We start from the raw sequence: 20762 nt of genomic DNA on the forward strand, positions 1-20762 counted from the left end.
ACTTTTCAATTGAGTTTAAAATAATTTCATCTAGTATCCTGGCAGTGTGGCTCTGTTGGTTGGAGCATCACCCAATACAACAAAAAGTTTAGGGTTCGATTCCAGTCAGGACTTATACCTAGGATGCAGTATGATCCCCAGCCGGGGTGTTTATAGGAGGCAACCAACCGATCACATTGAGGTATCTCTCTCTGTCTCCTCTCTCTTTGTGAAATCAATACACATATCCTCGGGTGAGGATTAAAAATAATAGTAATTCCATCCTGCCTCACAAAAAAGTGCTGGCAGCTCACAGAGTACATGCTTTCTTTACACACATAACCAGATATGATTGAAGAAGTGGACATCAACAATATGTAAAGAATAATACACAAACTATTAAATATGTACAATTAGAAAACATTTTACTTATTTTTAACATCATTACTTCTAAATGTCAACCAGTATGGTTCAGTCTCTGGGCCTCTGAGCTCATATATTCTTTATTTCAGCAAATTAGCATTATGAAGACCCTTCAGTGTCACTTTGGTTGTTCAGGTATTGTATATTGGATGACAATATTATCATAATGAAATTATTTCTATGTTACATTTGAAACAGTGAGGCAGCGATGGAGTCAAACTTGGGATTCTATATCCAATTTCCTCTTTCCATAGATGAATGTGGCATTGTATCATAAATTGGGTTATTGAAGAAATGGGTCAATTTGGATCATTATCTGATTTACAAAGAGTGCATAAGGTGAAGGGAGAATTAGCTATCTAGGAAAATAAAAGCTGATGTCAATCAGATTTTATTGAGCAAACACAATGTAGAGGGCATGCTATAAATGCTGCAATCTAAAAGTTAGAGTGCTAGAATGTAATGTCAGAATCTTCTCTACATTGTACCTTTTTCATCAAGCATATACTCTTCCTGATTTTTATCTCATATCAAATGGATTCTTAGAGTTAATTAATGTTTTAAAATATAACTGAATAAAAATTGTACACGTGTTTGAATGTATTCAAAGCCTCCTAGTGTCCTATAAAGTCCCACTTTTAGTATCAGATCTCAGAAGTGAACTGTTTGTCAAATTTCCATTAAGCTGAAGGTGAAAAATTAATGAACCATTTCCTTCAGATATTTCAAAACGAATGCAAGTATGTTATACAGCACAACAAATCAAAGATTTGTGTATGTTCAATTAGTCAAAGCTTCATTCATATTTAACTTTTGTTTTGTATTGTTTCATATGATAAATAGATCATTTTAGAGGAAAAGAGAATGTGGTTATTGACCTTTTATTAACAGGTAAATATATCACAAAAATGATTTTATTTGTAGAAATATGTCTCACCACAAAAGGTAATTTTAGAGCAAAGTTGATCAGTGAGTTGAAGGGATGGGTGGGTTTTGAAAACCTATGTAATTTGTCAGCTGTGGGAGAGCAATTAGCTGGGGAGAAATCATAAACATATAGCAAGCATGGGATTAGTAAAATCATAATTTATTCTTTGCTTGTACCTCTACTCATTTTCTAGGCATTCAGTACACCAGTAAAAGAGAGTCACTGAAATTATCTTTCAAGTAATTCTTGATTTTTTTCTTTTGTCTTTCCATTAATTATGGAACTCCTGTTCTGTTCCTGGCAATCTGGGAGGTTTTGAGAATCACACGATGAGGTAGAAGACTCGGGCCTTACTCTCAAGGAATTTAGACACTTTGTTGTTAAGAGGGAAAAACAAAGTGTTTGCACACAGTGATAATATTAATTAGAAATGGCGATCACTACAAAAAGGTACAAATACATCACACAGAGCTGAGCATGTCAGAGAAAGCTTGTAGAAAGTGACTTGTGAGGTGGGTCAGACATTGGTGATGCGTGAGAAAAGCAAGTGGAGTGGAAGGAAGGGCTTAAGCAAGAACATGGAGGATGTGAATCACAGAAAATATAGGGGACAGCTTAAGTTTTAGGATAAGACATATGGAGAGGAATGATGGAAAATAATGTTGGAAATATGTCTGAGATTGTGAAGGGCCTTGAATGATAAGCTAAAGAGTTAAGTATTTGAACTGGGGAATGGTGAAATTATGCAGAATTTTAAGAAGTTTCATTTTGTTAGTAACGTATTAACACCTAACGTCCATGAAAATTTCAAAACAATAGACTGTACGTTTTTCATAAATATTTAAGTATTCCTCCCATCCTCAGGAGATATGTTCTAAGACCCCCAGTGGGTGCCTGAGACAGTGGATACTATGAAATCCTACATATACTCTGTTGTTTTTTTATATGTACATACCTATGATAAAGTTTAATTTGTAAATTAAGAACAGTAAGAGATTAACAACAATAAGAATAATAGAATAAAATCAATATAACAATACATAGTATGCAAAGTTAAGTGACGGCGGTCTCTCCCTGATAACTGATCCGATAACCAAGACAACAACTATTAAGTGACTAATCTATGTGGACATGCTGCACAAAGAGATGGTTCCCATCGAGGGCAGGATGAGGCAGAATGGTGAGAACTTTTATTATGCTACTCGTAATGGTGTGAAATTTAAAACTTACTAATTTTTTTTGTATCTGGAATTATCCATGTGATATTTTCAGGCCTCAGTTGACTATGGGTAACTGAAACTTAGAAAAGTAACACAGCAGATAAGGGGGAACTACTGTATTTCCTTGTCTCATGTACACTAAAACTTTCCAAGGTAATGGCTGAGGGAGAAAAAACATACTGGGAGAAGCAGAGGCAATGGCTATACCAAGGCTTTCCCGCTGATGTGCACACAGCTTATGTCTTGAGATATTTATCACTATGACTTCAAGTACAGCTAGAGAAACACACTCAGGCCTGGTCATTTGTGGCTAAGAGCAATTTCCTTGTGGTCTGAGAGTCCCCTGTAACTTACCTCAGCAAGCTATACTGCTGCTAGCATCTTCTGTGTGAATCAGGACCTGGTTCATGGGCATGCAACTTGTGTAACCTCCAAGACAACCCCATTTAAAAGGACCCACACCTAGTTTAACTCTCTGCTACTGCCATATTGAAATTCTCCATACCATATGAACAAGAAGTCCTGTATAGTCATTTTGTTATGGGCTCTGCAAATTGCATAGCTTGTTTTGGTAGTATGACAACACATTGGCTAAGAAGCAATGAGCTGCACGATGGTCAAAATGCACTGCCGTACATCCATAGAAAAAGGGCTACTAAATTAGAAGAGTGGCAGAGTGCTTATATAATAAAACCAATTCTAAGCTTGAATCTTCATTATTTTTTTCTTCAAAGCCATGGCTTATATGGTTGCCACAGGCCTAAGCTAAATATTATTTTTTAACCTTGTGGTTTTCCAGTTGATGAATTAAGGAAAAGCTTCTGTAACATATTTTCTTATTTATAATTTGCCTCCTGGAGCCTAGATACTAGTATCATTGAGTTCTGCACCCCCTGCAGTCTTATCAAATTAAATTCTGAGAAAACCTTTGGCAATTATTTTCCCTAATAAAAGTTCTGAAGAATATAGCTCTGTGTTCACAAACATTATTGGCTGCCCGGTAAAGTCATTCTGCTGTGTATTTATTTTTCTGAGTCAAGATAAATATATAAACTGGATAAGGTATCTTTTAGTTCTTTTCTTAAGCACAGTTTACTTTATTCTCTCCTTTTTCTTTATTCTGAGTACTTATATATTTTCCCTTACTTGTGTTATCACAAGTATTTATTTTTTCCTCAAACTTAAAGAAGAATATAGTCAAATATTCCTATGAAGCTTTATTTATAAAACTATATTTATTCTTTTTCTCCCTCTTATGTCCTTTTTTTTTTTTACAAGGAATCCATGATCATTGTAGGGAAAAAAAAACAAAGAAAATAAAATTTAAAAAATTGGCCATAATGCTCAGATATAATCTCTTAAAGTCTTCCTTTTTATAGGTATATATTCACATATATTTAACATTTTAGTATATATAACATGCACTGAAAGAAGTATACAAATCAAAAACAGCTCCATGGATATGTCACCATGTCCCATACTTCCTTGCATCCTCTCAATGCTCTATCTCTCAAAGGCAAATACTTAATTGTTTTCAACATTTTAAATTGTTAACTGCTTTTAATATTTACCTTTCTCTGTCTCAAGAGCATTTTAAAGAGTTGAGTTCACATTTTGGTTTTACCTATTATATTGACATATCACTGTGGAAGATAAATATTCACTTTTATAAATATTCACCCTTGACTTTTTTTTCCTATAGAATAATATCAATTTTGTGTTAAAAAGCCATGGTTTATATTATTATGCTTATGTAAATATTCACATTGTGTAATGATTACATTTCTTTCTTGAAAAACTTTATTCTCTTCAAAGCTTAGATTTGTCTTATTTTATAAATTTCTTGTATTTCTTGTATCTAGAAATTCTTCAAATGCTAACTCTCTGATCTTACTGTAAATGTTCTTCCAAGATATTAACAGTACCCAGTATTCCCTTATTTTTGCCTTGGAAAACCTCCTTCCCAAGCCTCCTGACCTTATTATACTCCTGTGTTCACTAGGTTTGCTGTATGCGTGCCATTTAATTTAACATTGCCCTTGGATGAGACTGCCTACTTAAAAGTCCCAAAATTGATTAACTTGGTTTGAAGTTCTTTGTATGGTTGGAATTTATTGTCTGATGGTTCTTAACATATGTAGGGTATCTTGGGTGAGTTGTTTTATTGGTAGCCTTTCAGATTTAAGTATTGTATATATTCTAACTGACCTAGTCATATTTAATAGAAGTGAATTTTTTGATGCTCTAACTGGAAGGAGAATTCTGAGCACCAAGGCAGCAGAATATCTGAAGAGCTTCAGCAATCGTAACACCATCCATTTTAAGTATGGGACACACCATTCACTTTACCTGGTGTCTCTCTGTTTACATCCCACTTTCAGTATTCTCCTGGACTGAACAAGGGAGAAACAGACACTGTTCTTGTGGACAGGGTGAGCAAGAGGCTCAGGAGAGAGACACTCCCTCACATTAAGAAAGTCATCAAGTTCTCCTATTTCTATCCCCTTCTTTATCCCTGCTTGAATTGGGAGCTGGTGTTGTCTATTCTTACACCTCTCTAGGTTGTATGGTACAAACTGCATTGTTTTCAGCTTCCCCTCTCTGCTGGCTTAGGTTTTGATCTCCTTGGTCTGTTATTTCAGTTGACAATTATCCATCTGCTTTACAGCTTGTAGAATCATATTGTCTCTTTTATTCTCTTGGCCCCTGTGGATGTATGCTTTTTTTATTCCTTTATTGTCACTTCAGTGGAGAATGGAGGTAAGTATGTGAGTTCAATCTGCTAGCATTAATTAGGATACAGAATAGTATTTGGACTGAATTTTTATTAAGTACCTCAAGTCATTTCTAATAAGTACACAGATATAACTAAGAAGCAAACAAATGAACAAAATAAACTTACCATTCCTAATGTAAACACTGATGACAAAAACTTCCCTTTCAAGTGTTTTTAATTTCTCTTGACAAAGGCTTCTGTTCCTTTATGTCTTGAATACAGTTGGAAGCTTTAGACAAGACCGAACAAACCTCACCTCTCTACTAGTGCAGCCCATCTCAGCGGCCCTCGTTACAAAACTGATCTCTTCATCTAAAGATAGAACCAAAAACGGTGCCTGTACCCCCCTGGAACTTCCACATAATGGTAACATATTTAATGTCTTTTTGTCTGTCTTGTAGTTTTTTTATTTTGTTTTGTTTTGTTTCTTAAGGGCCATGATCACTTTTACAATCTTAAATTGACATGTCTAGGATTGTACTTAAAAAAAACACATTTTTAAAGGTGAGCATTTATTATCTTCTCTGGTTCTTTAAGGGACAATTTTGTAAGCTAATTTTGATAAAGACTGAGAGTTGACCAAACTGAGAGATTGAAAAAAGAGGAAACACATTTTGAATGGTAATAAAGAAAAGCAGCTTTACAAATAAAGGGTTTTGTCCTTTCGTGAAAATCTGCTTAACGTAGCGTCCTGGTTTCAGCTTCAGCAGTCTTGTTTCCTGCCAAGATTCAATGGGTAGTCGTCAGCTAGCTGCGGGATGAAGTCCCTTTGTAGAAAGCATTACAGCCTAATTCCTGCAATTGACTAAAAAATCCCTCTGTCTTCACGCATCATTGCCGGAGAGATGCTTGTGTTCAGCAGTGCAGTTTGTCAGGCCTTGTTGGACCACATAGGATAAAACTGAAGTAGTTAAGCTACCCATGGTAGGGTCAAAGTCATGCTACCGCTGGTTTCTGCCTTGAGCCTCAGCATTAGAGTTCTAAATAGGAAATTCTCTTTATGTGTTGTTAAATTTGTATCTTGTCACTATGAAATTCAACTTGAAGGCCTCTGTTTTTGTTTCTAGACCTGGAGGCTCAACGACCCCTGTTTTATCTCATGTTTTTCTTCTGACAACAAGGGCATAAAAAATGTTTTGAAGAAGTCTAAAAAAATCTGAATACATTCAGAATTTCCCTGTGGTAGACACATAGCTTTTCAAAGTCCTTTGGATTGAGAGCTTCCTAAAATGATTATTGATTGATCAAAGTGGGAAGTATAAGTAACAATGATGAGCCTATGTCCTCAAAGTGGAATGAAGAGTCCTTGAGGAGTTTTTTGTTTTGTTTTGTTTTGTTTTTCTGTCTTCTATGTTGAACCCACAAAGTGACCCTGGGCTCTATTTGTTAAAATATGTTAACAACACCGTAATAAGAGTTTCGTTGTGAGAAAAGCACAGGACTTCTAAAAAACTAGATTTAATTAATTGATTAATTCAATAAATATTCGGAACCCCTATGTGTCCCTGCTGTCCTGTCCTCAGTGAGCCAGAAGTCCCCATGCTGGCCCAACACACCACCTCTCTGAGGGGAGCCACAGTGTCTGCATCTACAGAAGAGTATCTAACTTTCTAGTATCTCAAGGTGTTCTGAGAATTAAATCATGATGCACATCTGAGTACTTTTGTATACTATGAGTGAAGTGTTATATCAGCAACTGTCTTCCTTATCAAATAATGATATCAATGTTCTCTGCAATATGCCAAATGTCTGTGTAATAATGGTATAGCTAAGCAGAATAGCACTATCCAGCTATATCTCTGTGGTAATTTAGCAATATATATATACGAAGCTTAGAAGAAATGTTAAGATATATACCGAAACATGTTTAAAACTCTAGTGTTAAAGAAGCAACCAGATAAGAAATTATGCCATATCAACTTTTTTATAAGAAATTATGCCATATCAACTTTTTTATAAGAAATTATGCCATATCAACTTTTTCTCATGGATATAGTGATTATCATTCATTTTAGAAAAGTTCAAACTGAAATCTATACAAATTGAGATGATATTGCATGTTATAACAGCTTCTTCTATCATTTTTCTTTTTTATTTAATTTTTTTATTGTTATTTAAGTACAGTTGTCTCCATACCCACCCACATCCCACCCATCCTTACCTTCCACCTTCAAACCTACCCCCTTTGGCTTTGTCCTTGTGTCCTTTATACGTGTTTCTTGATGGTCCAAGCCCTATCTTCCCCCTTTATCCCTCTTGCCCCTCCCTGCTGGTTACCATCAGTTTGTTCTTTATTTCAACGTCTCTGGTTCTATTTCGCTTGCTTATTTGTTTTGTTGATTAGGTTCCATTTATAGGTGAGATTATATGGTATTTGTCATTCACTGCCTGGCTTACTTCACTTAGCATAATGCTCTCCAGTTCCATCCATGCTGTTGCTAAGGGTAGGAGCTCTTTCTTTTTGCTGCATAGTATTCTATTGTGTAAATGTACCATATTTTGTTTTTGTTTTTTGTTTTATCCACTCATTTACTGGTGGGCACTTAGGTTGATTCCAGCACTTAGCTATTATAAATTGTGCTGCTATGAATATTGGGTACACAGGCTATTTTGAACTTGTGTTTCAGGGTTCTTAAGGTATAGTCCCAGCAGTGGAATTGCTGTGTCAAAAGGCAGTTCCATTTTAAGTTTTCTGAGGAAATTCCATACTGTTTTCCACAGTGGCTGTACCAGTCTGCATTCCCACCAACAGTGTACTAGGATTCCCCTTTCTCTACAGCTTCTCCAACACTTGTTATTTATCGATTTGTTTATGATAGCCATTCTGACCGATGTGAGGTGATATCTCATTGTGGCTTTAATTTGCATCTCTCTGATAGCTAGCGATAGTGAGCATCTTTTCATGTGTCTCTGGATCCTCTGTATGTCCTCCTTGGAGAAGTGTCTGTTCAGGTCCTTTGCCCATTTTTTTTAACTGGGTTGCTTATCTTCCTGGAGTGGAATCATGAGAGTTTTTTTATATATTTTGGAAATCAGACTCTTGTCTAAGGTATCATTTGCAAATATATTTTCCCATATGTTTGGTTCCCTTTTCATTTTGCTGATGTTTTCTTTAGCCATGCAGAAGCTTTTAATTTTGGTGAGGTCCCATTTGTTTATCCTTTCCTTTATGCCCCTTGTTCTAGGGGACATGTCAGCAATAATATTGCTGCATTGAATATCTGGAGTTTACTGCCCCTGTTCTCCTTTGGTACTTTTATGGTATCATGACTTCTTCACATGCATGGATTGGAAGAATAAATATCATCAAAATGTCCATACTACCCAAAGCAATTTATAGATTCAATGCAATCCCTATTAAAATACCAATGACATATTTCACATACATAGAACAAATATTTCAAAAATTTATATGGGACTATAAGTGACCCTGAATAGCTGCAGCAATTTTGAGAAAGAAGAGCAAAGTAGGAGGGAGCACAATACCTGATCTCAAACTATATTACAAGACCACTGTAATCAAAACAGTCTGGTACCAACATAAGAACAGACACATAGACCAATGGAACAGAACAGAGAGTCCAGGAATAAACACATGTCTCTGTGGTCAATTAATATTTGACAAAGTGAGCAGAAGCATAGAATGGAGTAAAAATAGCCTCTTCAACAAATGATGTTAGGAGATCTGGACACCTACGTGCAAAAAATGAAAAATCACCAACTTACACCATACACAAAAATAAATTCAAGGTGTATGAAAAACTGTCATCATTTTTAACACAAAATATTGTATTTAGGTTTTCCAAATGCTAATTGAACAATCTGAGTGAGTTGTTAAATTTAAACTAATCTTAAATATAGGATGATAACCTTTTACCTTAATGTTTTAGATAATAATACTCATGATACAGTCAAGGTAATTAACTTTTAAGTTTTCTCATAAACACATAAACACACTAGTTGCTTACTATGATATGCATCGAGGTAGAACATGAAAGGGATACAATATGAGACAGTTTATTTTTTAGCAATTGAGAGCAATGCTTATAGTTTATGGATTAAAACATAGTTTGACGCATATTATATCTTATTGTTTGATGTTCTAAATATAGCCTTGAGCTAGAGTATAGGAACATCTTCACTCAGAAGTTTAGACAAAAGTACATTAAATATGTGTAAATCAACTAATTATTTCTTGCCTATTTAACATTGAATCAGAATTCTCTAAAGTTCAGACAACAGTGTAGTGAAATTTGCTTAGCATGTTTGCTTTCTTGGCAATTGTTTGTCCCTCTCCCATTTTGAACTGCTGCCAATGTTACCCAGTAATGTAGTGTGACTAGGTTTAACCATAATCCAAGCTATAGAAATATATCCCGATTAGCTTGAGTTTATTGACATATTATATCAAGGGTATTATCATGCTTGGTTCAAGATCTAATTCTATCCCAACAGGGACTAGACTCAATTTCTGGACTTTTAACAGTGACTCATTTTAACACTAGGGCTGAACAAGTAAGCATGTAGCCTTGGGATCTTTTGGTAGCTTTCTGGGGACCTTGAGTATAGAACCTGACCTAAGAATGGAGCCAACAAGGAAGGTATAAGTGAATAATGGGGAGGGAGAAAAACAGAGAGAGGAAGAAAAAGAGAGAGCTAGGGACAGAAGGAGATTGACAGAAGGAGAAAGAGAATCTTGTCCACATTGTTTGAGTTCTAAAGCTTTGTCTGAAGCAAAATCTACTGACTTGGACATTTATATGAGTCAATACATCCCCCCTCCAACTTTTTGCAGTCTATTTATGTTAGTATTTCAGTTTCTTACAACCAAAAGCTGTGTAACTAATACAGACCATAAAACTTTAAACAAAGTAATTATCTGCATTCATGAAATAAGCTCAGGAAAGTGAAGTGGAGAGCATGACATTTATATAAAACTCACTGAGGTAACTAAGAATTTCATCAAGCATAGAAAAAGAATCAGGATACAAGTTCTTCTCTATAGATAGATAGACAGATAATTTGCATTAATTAAATAGTTGAATATTGACTCTATGTCATATTTTAGTCTTATATTTCATAGGTCTTACCTATTGATCTAATATACAAGTATTGTCAATCTTTGTCCTTAAGAATCTAACAAAACTGGGAAATTTAAAGTATCAGATATCAATCTGAACTTCTGGTTAAAATCAATGAATATATTTTTAAAAAGAGGAGAAAGTATAAAATCTATTAATGTAATTTACAGCAAAAGTATAAATGCATCAAGTTAAAAGAGACAATTTAATATTTTATGCATCATTTTTGATGAATAGAAAAATGACTCTAAGTTGCATAAAACTTAATGTCATCAGTGATGACATGATGACAAGTTTTATATAAGTTAGTTTGGGTCATATCTCCTCTTATGGATGTACATATAATGCATATACATATGTACATACCTTTGCATATATTTACTATTTTCCTCTGCAAAATTTTATATATTTTAATGAAAATTACTCTTATTAAAAAGTATAACCTTTACCAGTAATATTGTTTATAATTTTTACACATTTCAAGAATTTAACTTTCTAATTTGTTAACAGCTACTTGAAAGTACACATTATCATTTCTTAAGCAGAGATTTAAAATGATGTATTGAACATATTATCCACAAATTGTTGCTATACTAAAATTTATTGGCAAGTAGTACATTTTAGCTTTTCAGGAAATATCCATTAACAAGAAATGTTAGTACAGTTGAATCCAACCTTACTTACTTTTGTTACATATGAGACCAATCAACCTGTTCTGAATAGCCCCAAGAGAGAATTCTTCATGATGTGTTAAAAAAAGAAGAAGTATGTTAAGAAAATTGAAAATTTGTTTAAGAGAAGGGTGGACTTTAATAAATATTTGCCATTAACATGGAAGAAAATATTCAGAAGAACATGATATAAAAATTTAATTTGTTCAGACAACTTATGTATAGCATGCATATAGATATGGCAGCCACTCTTTACACACACAAAAAAATTCAGTGAGCTAGAATACTTTAGGAAAGAATGATTGGTGTTGTGACAAATGCAGGCTAGGTGTTAGGAGTCACTGAGCTGTGCAATGGTGAAACACCAATTTTATGGCTCTTCAAGCAGTCAGTTGCACAGTGAACCTAGGAGTCTGAGCTGGAAGCTGATAACAGAGGATTCGTAGAACTAAAGATTAGCCTTCATGAGCTGCCAGTCTGAAGTTCTTCCACAAAGGGGAAAAAAACACTTCAGAAATCACTTTGAAGGACTATTCATCAAGGGTCTTAAACAGAGTGAATATAGGTGGGAAACCTATTGTCCAAAGTCAACAGAAAGTACAGTCAATTCTCTGTATCCTGGGGAGTGCAGGTTGGGTTGACTGAAGGTGACACAGATCTGTCATTCACCTAGAACTTTTCAAGTTTTCAGCTTTGTGTCTTGACAGGTTTGATTTTAGGAAATGATCCAGCTTTGATTCAGTCTAGAGTTTTTTTGGTTTGTTTGCTAAAAGACCTAAAGACAACCTGAGATATACACTTTGAAGAACAATTACTTTAACAAGTGTTATTCAGTGTTCAGTGTTTCTCAGCAATTTTTAGTTTCTTACATTCTTCTAATATTATTTCTCCAGTACCTGTCACTCCTTTAAAATGATAAAAACTTCAACTAAATTTTATACTGTATATGTACACATACATATATGTGAATATATAAAAATATATATAATAAAATCCCTTAGAGCATATTCCTATCTTTATATTCGAATGGTTCTTTTTTTTTTTCATAATGGGCTAACACTGTCCTTTTCTAACCTAGAAAAACTGCCAGAGACTCTTGCATGAATTTCTGGTTCTATACTCTATTTCCTTCAGATATCCATTTTTTGTCATTATTATTCTATTCAATATTATCCAAATATACCTTGTCCATCTGTGTGTCTGTATTGTAAAACCCAAGCATTCCCTAAAGTTTACTTCAGATGCCACCTTCTCATAAAAAGTCCTTTATGTTTCCACTCAAGTTGGAGTAGCCTCTCCTGACTCTCTCTGCCGTGCGTTGGGCACTTATCATTTGACATCATCGTATAAAAATGAGGTTGAGTATAAACAACTTGGATTTTCATTAGAATGTATCATTTCTACTTTATTTATATGTGACTTCAATTCTTTGAGTTTTCCTTTATGGCCCAGGAGTAAAGAATATGTACTGTGTAGTTGTCAGGTATAGAATTGTATATACATTTGTTTAGCCTAAATGCCTTAATCGGGTCATTCGGATATTCTATATCTTATTAATTTCAAAACCTCTTACTGTGAGTATAAATCTGTCCATTTTACCTTGTAGTTCTGTCAATTTTTGATTTATATATTTGAGATCATTTCTTAGGTATTTATAAATTCAAATATATAGTATATCTTCCCTAAATTAGTTGCAATCCTTATCCAATGAAGTGATCTTTTTAATACCTATAATGCTTGTCTTAAAGTTGATTTGATCTGATATTAATTTTGCTACACTAGCTTTTTTGGGGTTAGTAACTTTATGCTATATCTTTCATGTTTTCAACCTTTATGTATCTTTCATTTTCCACGTGTCATGAATAACAACAAATTTGTATTTTAAATACAATCTGATTATTTTTTAGCTGGATCACCTGGTCCATTACATTTAACGTGATTACTGATGCATTTATGTTTATACTTTTCATCTAAATTTGGATTTCTTCTTTACATTACCTATTATGCTTTCCTTTTGTTTTATTCCTCTCTCTTTAGATTTAGATTTTTATCATTCTATTTCTCCTACTACTATTTTAGAAGTTACGTATTTTTGTATTCTTTTTAAATTATCCTATAATTATAACTTCTTAGGGATTCCTTATTCCTGCTTTGCTTTGTTCCAGGTAACATTCTTTGCAGTGCTTAGGAAGGGAGTGGAGATTACAGTGCTTTAGGGTTTCTACCTTATGGAGAAATAGTCACTTTTCAGAACTTTCTTTTCTCCAACTTGGGAAGGCCCAGAACATTTTCTCCTGACCTTTGCATCTTATGAGGCCATCAAGATTAAAGGTTTTCCAGGTTCAGGAAATTCCCTCAGGTTGAAATCAGCTTTACTGCTTCATTTATCAGTGTCCTGTCACAACTTAATTTTTTACATAGCAAGTCCTTATTTACTTTCTAGTTCTTACATGCTGTTAGCAAGATTTGTTTTGAATACTTTTCTGCATTGTAAATTATTTTCAGTTCATCTGAATATCCAAGTCCATCATGTTACTAGAAAAAGAACCCTTCCACTTCTCTCTAACCAAGTATTTCCTGGCAACACATATGGATGACTCAGTGAATATGCCTAGATTGATGGGCATATAAACTAGATTGCCATAAAGAAATCAATAATACAGTAAAAATATGCAATTCCAGGGAGTTTAGTCAAGGACCTATGCACAAGTGGGGATAAGTAAATGGGAACAGAAAAGGGATGGTGACTGCAATAAAGCTAGTAATTGTTAATACCCCTAAATATGAAGGGACAGGAAGGGAGCATAGTTATGAGAACTGGCAAGTCCTTGAGCTGTAAGATAGGATGTTTTAACAGGAGCTATGACTTTCAAAGAATGTAGTCACAGCCAGCAACCAACCAGGGAGTGTGATGGAAAATAAATAATATTTTTGTTACAACCAACTGATTACTTGTTGTTGCCTTCCATTGTCTAAACACAAATAGAAGCCATGAGTATAGGAGCCAGGTAGATGACTCCACAGAAGTCATTACCTGGGCACAGGATGATGGGTGAAAATAGATTCAGATGGACAAGTGGGAAATAGGCGACATAGATAGTGTTGCAGTTGATTAGTCCTCTGACTAATTTGATGAGTGTATATATATACACACATGTATATATATATATATATATATATATATATATATATATATATATATAGAGAGAGAGAGAGAGAGAGAGAGAGAGAGAGAGAGAGAGAGGCAATGAGCTAAGCATTTAATTTAAGGAATTAAGTAAAAAAAGAGAATATATTTAGGTAAAATTTAACAAAGCCAATAATATGTATAGTATACAATATTCAAGTGAAAAAATAATTATGATTATCTACAAAATGCAAAACTAGTTTTGAAAATATTGATCATTTAACCTCTAGCAAAACTGATGAAAGGGGAAAAAGACATAAATAAGTTAATGTTAGATATAGAAAAGAGGACAAAGTAATATTAAATGGCAATGATTTTTTGAAAAATATTTTATTTATTTATTTTTAGAGAAAGGGGAAGGGAAGGAGAAAAGGAAGTTAAGAAACATTGATATAAGAGAGAAACATCGATGGGTTACCCCTTGCATGCACCCAGACCAGGGTCCAAACTGCAACTCAGCACACGCCCTGACCTGGAATCCAGCCGACTGAGCCATACTGCTCAAGGTGGCAATAATTTTTTTAAACATAAGAATAGAATAAACAACTAAATGCAAGTAAATTAAGAAGAAAAATATCTTACAGACCAAATGTACTAATAACCATTTTAATAATATTTGTTTAAAAATACTAATGAAATGAAATAAAAATACACATTAAGTGAAAATATATCATTTTCCCCTTCACAGAAAATACCAGGATAAAATACTTTTATATGTGAATCCTAGAACTCTTTTTGTAAAATGGATGATTTCTCATGCTAACATAAACTCTTAAGAATCTAGGAAAAGAGGCAAAGATTTCTAAATATTTATGAGATTGTATAACACAGATATCAGATTTGGACAAATGAGAAGTGATCAACCAATTACTTACAAATATATTTGAAAATATCCTAAAATAGCAGTAACAAAATACAAATTATAAATTATGATGAATAAAGCTTATTCCAGAAATATGTGCATTTTATTTAACATTGTGAAGTGAAAAATCTTACAATTATCTCATAACACAATTCAACATCATTTATAATAGAACCTCTTAGCAAAGCAAGAATAGAAATGATTTTTCTAATCTGATAATGGAAATTTTCCAGAAATATATAGCAAGTGTCTTTTTAAAATAATTAAATCTTAGAAACGTCCTTTTTAAAGTGAAGAATACAAAGCAAGCACCCTTAAGAGAAGCTGCTTTTACTGCCTCTATTCCACACTGCACTGGCAGTCCCAGACAAGATGATAAAAACAGTAAGTCAAACCTATAAAAGCGTGAATGGAAAAAAACAAAACTGTCCTTGTTTGACAAGTAATTGTTTAGATTGAAACTAAGGAAATAAAAACACTATAGGGCCCCTATTAGAACCTATAAAATATTAATAAGAAGGCTCATTGTAGGACCAAGATACAAAATTAAATGGCATGCTTATATGCAATAAAATAAGCTATACAAGTATATTTTATTAACACAGAAACTGTAAAAATAAATTTAATAACAGTTGTGCAGAATTTTTATGAAGACAAAATAAAACATTATTAAAAGACATAAAAACAATCAAAATAAATTGAGAGGTATAACATATTCATGGACAGAAGACAATATAATTTTCTCAAATGAGCCCATTAATTCAATGCAATCTCCATAAAATCCTGAAATATCTATTTATGATACATGACAAACTAATATAAAAGTTCATATTAAAAAATGGTCCATAAATAGCCCCAATATTGAATAATAATATTACATGTTTATAATGATGATGATGATAGAAGACCCACCTTTTTATTCATTAAAACAATGTTAAATATTAATTTAAACAGTATGGCACTAGTTAAAATAAAATGCAATGGCAAGACTATAAACAAATCCATGTATGAATTAGATCTCATTATATGAAAACAACTTAATTAATACTTCAATAAATTACATGAGAATAATTGGCTACCCATAAGACAGAAGTAAGGTTGAAAATCTACTTCATAACAGATTCTGGCTGGATTAAATATATTAATTTAAAAATTCTACTTTAAAATACTTGGAAAACATTTTCTGACATCAGAATAAACATTTCCTCACCAACACAAAATAAACATACCCTGCAAATATTCAAGGTGAATATTGATAAATTTGACCATATTAATATTTTAAAATACATTATCAAGAAAATAAAAATCACAGCTTGAAAAGTATTTATAATACATATAATAAGTGAATTACATTCAAATTAGAAACCCCACAAAAATACCTAAATTGATAAACACCTAAAAGGAAAATGGTCAAAGAGTATAAGTAAAAACTAGAATTAAAAATTGCTGAACCTCACTAGTAATCAAAGCAATGCAAAATTAAGCAATAATGAGATTCTTGTACACATAAAACCATCAAAATTTAGAAGTCTGTAGAGAAATTTCTACATGCCAAATAAAGTTGAAGCTACCCATGCTATATTATAATTCAGAAATTACAATTTGAGTTATCTATGTGTGAATGTACAGCACACATACACAAGAAATGTAAAAACATTCTTTGCCACAATGTAGTATTAAAAATGTGTAAATTACCCCAGTAATTCTCAGTAAGAGAACTGCAAAATAAACTGGAATTGATTCTACAACCAAATACTTCTTAGCAGGTAAAATGAATGACACAAATCTCCATTTCCTTTCATGAAAAGTTATGAAAAATATAAAGCTAAGTAAAAACATCATTACTTGTATAATATGGCATAGCCTGTAAAATAACTGCTTATGTCTCTGTTTATGCCTATTCCTATGTCTACCTACATCTATTTATCTATATCTATATAACAAAAACTTGAAAAGATTAACATTAACCTCAGAATAAGAACTAAATTTATAAGATTGTATACTTGCTCATTGGAAAAGGGTATTGATGAAGAAAATGTAGTAAAATTACATGTTAAAACTATCATTGTTTATTGTATTATCTTTTATTCTTTTATATATGAGGAATGTCTCATAATAAAAAAAAGAGTCTTACAGTAAAAGAGGCTTTTTTGTTCAGATAAAAATGTTATTTATGTGAAAACCTGGGTTTGAGTGCCAGTTTTGCTCCTATGAGCTTCATTCAACACATGAGATAATAGAAGCTATTTAAATTGGTGCTTTCAAGAATTATTAATGTACAATGAAAATTAGTGTATGTGTGTGAAAACGGCTATTAGAAATTTGAAGGCATTCTATTAAAGTGAGATAATTAAAGTGAGATAATTCCAAGCAGTATAAATGCACATTTGTATATACTATAAGGTCTTCTCACTGCTGAATTATAAAAAATTGATACTGAATCTTACAAAACCAGAGAAAATTCTTCATTCATATCCAACTCAAAAAACAAAAAAAAAGCTGGAAAGATGTTTTAAAACTATATGGTAATGACTTTTATCTAATAATAATTTATCTGGACTATTTGGAACAAGCTCAGAATGGGGAATTAAACCAATATTAAAAGCAAACATATGAGTCCAACTATATGACATTTTTGAAAAGGCCAAAATATGGAGATGTTTAAAAGATCAGTGGTTGCCAGGGGCTCAGTGGGGAGAGAAGAAGGGAAGGATGAATATGTAAAGAACAGGAGATATCGTGGGCAATGAAACTATTCTGATGATAGATAAGATTAGTATTCTGTAATGATGGATGCATGTCATTATTCATTTGTCAAAACCCATAAGGGTGTACAATACAAAGTGTGAACCCTAATGGAAAGTGTGGACTTCAGTAATAATAGCATATTAATATTGGCTCATAAATGACAACAAATGCATCATGCTAATGCAAGATGTTAGTAGCTGGGGCCAGGGGAGAGAGAGGATAATCTGCTTTTTGTTAATTTTTTTTCTGTAAATCTGAATGTGCTCTAAAAATTGCATAGCATCTAAATTAAAACTACAATCTCAGGCTTTAAACAGTTCTCCCTTCCTAAACATGAGGCACCCAGACATTCTCTCAGGGTCTCTTCACTCTTTTAGTTATACTTTAACAGATTCACTGTACTGATTTTCCACGTAAGTTGTTAGTAGGTAGGGTATGTTCAAGGAGGAAGCGACTTACCACAGCAGTTCTCACCTAGCAGTCAGAAGTGACATTTGAAGGCTTGTTGGTACTATAGCATGTCCGTTTTGAATTAGCTGCTTTATTATTGCCTCCCACCCCACCCTAGAACCACACCACCTGGCTGACCTTGAATCTCCCCCACAGACTTCCCTGACTGGTAGAATCCATTAACACATGTTGCCTCCAAAAGCCTTCAAAGACCACTTTAGGGCTATGACTGGAGTCCCTCTTAAGTAGTATCTTTGCCTTATTTATTATCGAAATTTTGAATATCAAGCATAAGTAGAAAAACTCAAAGAGGCAGAACAATTGGTGGATGTTTAGAATACAGGAGAGATACCTCCGAATACAAGTTGAAATGAAGAATCCAATGTTTATATTTTAAGACTCTGTATACTTCATTAAAGATTTTTATGTATTTGTTTTTTGAGAGAGGAGAAGGGAAGGAGAAAGAGAGAGAGAGAGAAACATCAATGTGTGTTTACCTCTCGAGCACTCCCTATTGGGGACCTGGCCTTCAAGTCAGCCATTTACCCTGACTTGGAATCTAACCAGTGACCCTTTGGTTTGCAGGCTGGTGCTCAATCCTCTGAGCCACACCAGCCAGGGCAGAATCTATATTCTTTTAATTTGTGTAATATTTTACAGTTAACAATGAATCATATAGGACAGTTTATCTTCCACATGTTCTTTGTCTGACATTAGAAAAAGACTTAAAATTCTTTGGAAATATTTTAATCTGATTTTTAAAAAATGTCTTTAAGAATATGAGTTGTCCACATCTTCCCAAGGTCGCCTTCTGTGTGCTCTCTTGTTGAACCCCATTGTATCTCTACACGTGAGAGTGAGAACTGCCTATTTATGGCTCTGCAGTTCTATGGGGCCTTAGCAGCTGTATCTCTGTCATCCTTGCATAGTTAGCACCTACAATAGGATCAACACAAAGTATTGAATGAATATTTGTCAAAAAAGTGTGACTGGCTATCTACAAAAATTTAATTGTTCAAAATTATTTTGCTGATGATACTGGATAAGTAACTCTGAATGTTCTAAGAAAAGACACCAAAAAATAGAGAAAAAAATTCATCTTTTATTTTTTTTCCAGAAGAGAGAATTGTCAACATGCACATTCAGACAGTCACGGAATTCAAAACAGTTACTAATGTTGTTGGGTATTTAAAAGGCTTGACTTCTCCAGGTAAGTAGGGAGAAGTGTTTATAGTCTATACTTTATATGAAATATTACAAAGAATTGCTCTGTAATAATTGAATAGCACTTAAATATCCTACTTTGCATTTAGCCGTAAGTTTATACCACTCTAAGAGAGGTCAATGTGAAACCAAGAAATGGACCCTCATTTTCCTTCTTACCATATCTCTTCAGTAATAAATCAGAGTAGAGAGTAAAAGAAGGAAATAAAAACAAAACAGAAAACAAAGTTTAAATTTGTTAAATTGCCGTGTGCCTGCTGGAAAAAAAAAGCTGTAAACACTGATGTTTTATTTTCTTTTATTCACCATAACATCATTGAAAGCATTTTTAGTTACAGAAAAAAAGGCTTTTAAAAATAAAATATTTAAGTTTTAATGGTGTGGGTTTTTAAAATATTTGTTTGTCTTCAAATCTAATCTTTTAACACTAATCTATGTCTCATCTCTGACCTTTAGTCCACTGATGGTTCTGCCTGGTGTCAGTATGGCTTTAGGTTTTGAAGGTGCTCATGAAAATGATGATCTGGTTAAGTTTCAAATAACTTAATCCTTGTGGTTCAAAAAGTAAAAATAACTAATACATATATAAAGAGATTAGTAGCAACACTTCCCAACACACTGTGAGGTTGAATCACATATTATTGTCTGATGTGCTTTTTATACAGCACAGATTGCAACAACCTTTTCAGTGAACTTGTGCCACTCCTGTTAGTTTGGGCAGGATGTTTACTCAAGTTCTACTTGGACAATTATTGTTCTCTATGACATCCATCAAATTGACCCTATAATTGCTAACTCAGAAATTTCTGAGATCAAGTTTATATCCTCCCAGTTTCTTGGCAGCCAACTCTTACAATGTTAATAGGAAGTGTATGTTCTCTCTGTTTCCTTCCAGTAGCAATAATCAATGACTTCTGCTCATAACACAAACTATAAGTAAATTTTAAAATTGTTACTGTTGCATTTTAACAAATTCTCATCATAAGCTTCTCTAATTGAAGCACTACAAATACAGAAGTTGGCAAAAATGGGTTTCCATTCGTTAGTACACAAAACACAGTTAATAAAGTTATTGTATTAATCATAACCTGTGTGTCTTTTTACATAAAAACTGCAAGTCTATTTTTACGCACCCTCATATTTATCAACATTGCTGTATTTGCAAGTTATTATTGAAAAACCAAATAGTACAGTATTATATTAGCTTTAGGGG

General features: G+C 33.3%; 1 protein-coding gene across 5 annotated transcripts in view; it reads left to right on the plus strand.

Annotated features, from left to right (window-relative positions):
* Window positions 1-20762, plus strand: part of NAALADL2 (N-acetylated alpha-linked acidic dipeptidase like 2) — a 1144210-nt gene that overhangs the window by 809429 nt on the left and 314019 nt on the right. For all 5 annotated transcript variants that reach the window (XM_045851217.1, XM_045851218.1, XM_045851216.1 and 2 more), the window contains 2 exons: window positions 5549-5692; window positions 19443-19535. In XM_045851217.1, coding sequence (XP_045707173.1) covers window positions 5549-5692; window positions 19443-19535 — 237 coding nt within the window. The remainder of the gene's footprint in view (window positions 1-5548; window positions 5693-19442; window positions 19536-20762) is intronic.

The sequence above is a fragment of the Phyllostomus hastatus genome, unplaced genomic scaffold, assembly GCF_019186645.2.
Source record: "Phyllostomus hastatus isolate PE091 unplaced genomic scaffold, TTU_PhHast_1.1 phas_contig_86, whole genome shotgun sequence".
NCBI classification, from domain to species: domain Eukaryota; kingdom Metazoa; phylum Chordata; class Mammalia; order Chiroptera; family Phyllostomidae; genus Phyllostomus; species Phyllostomus hastatus.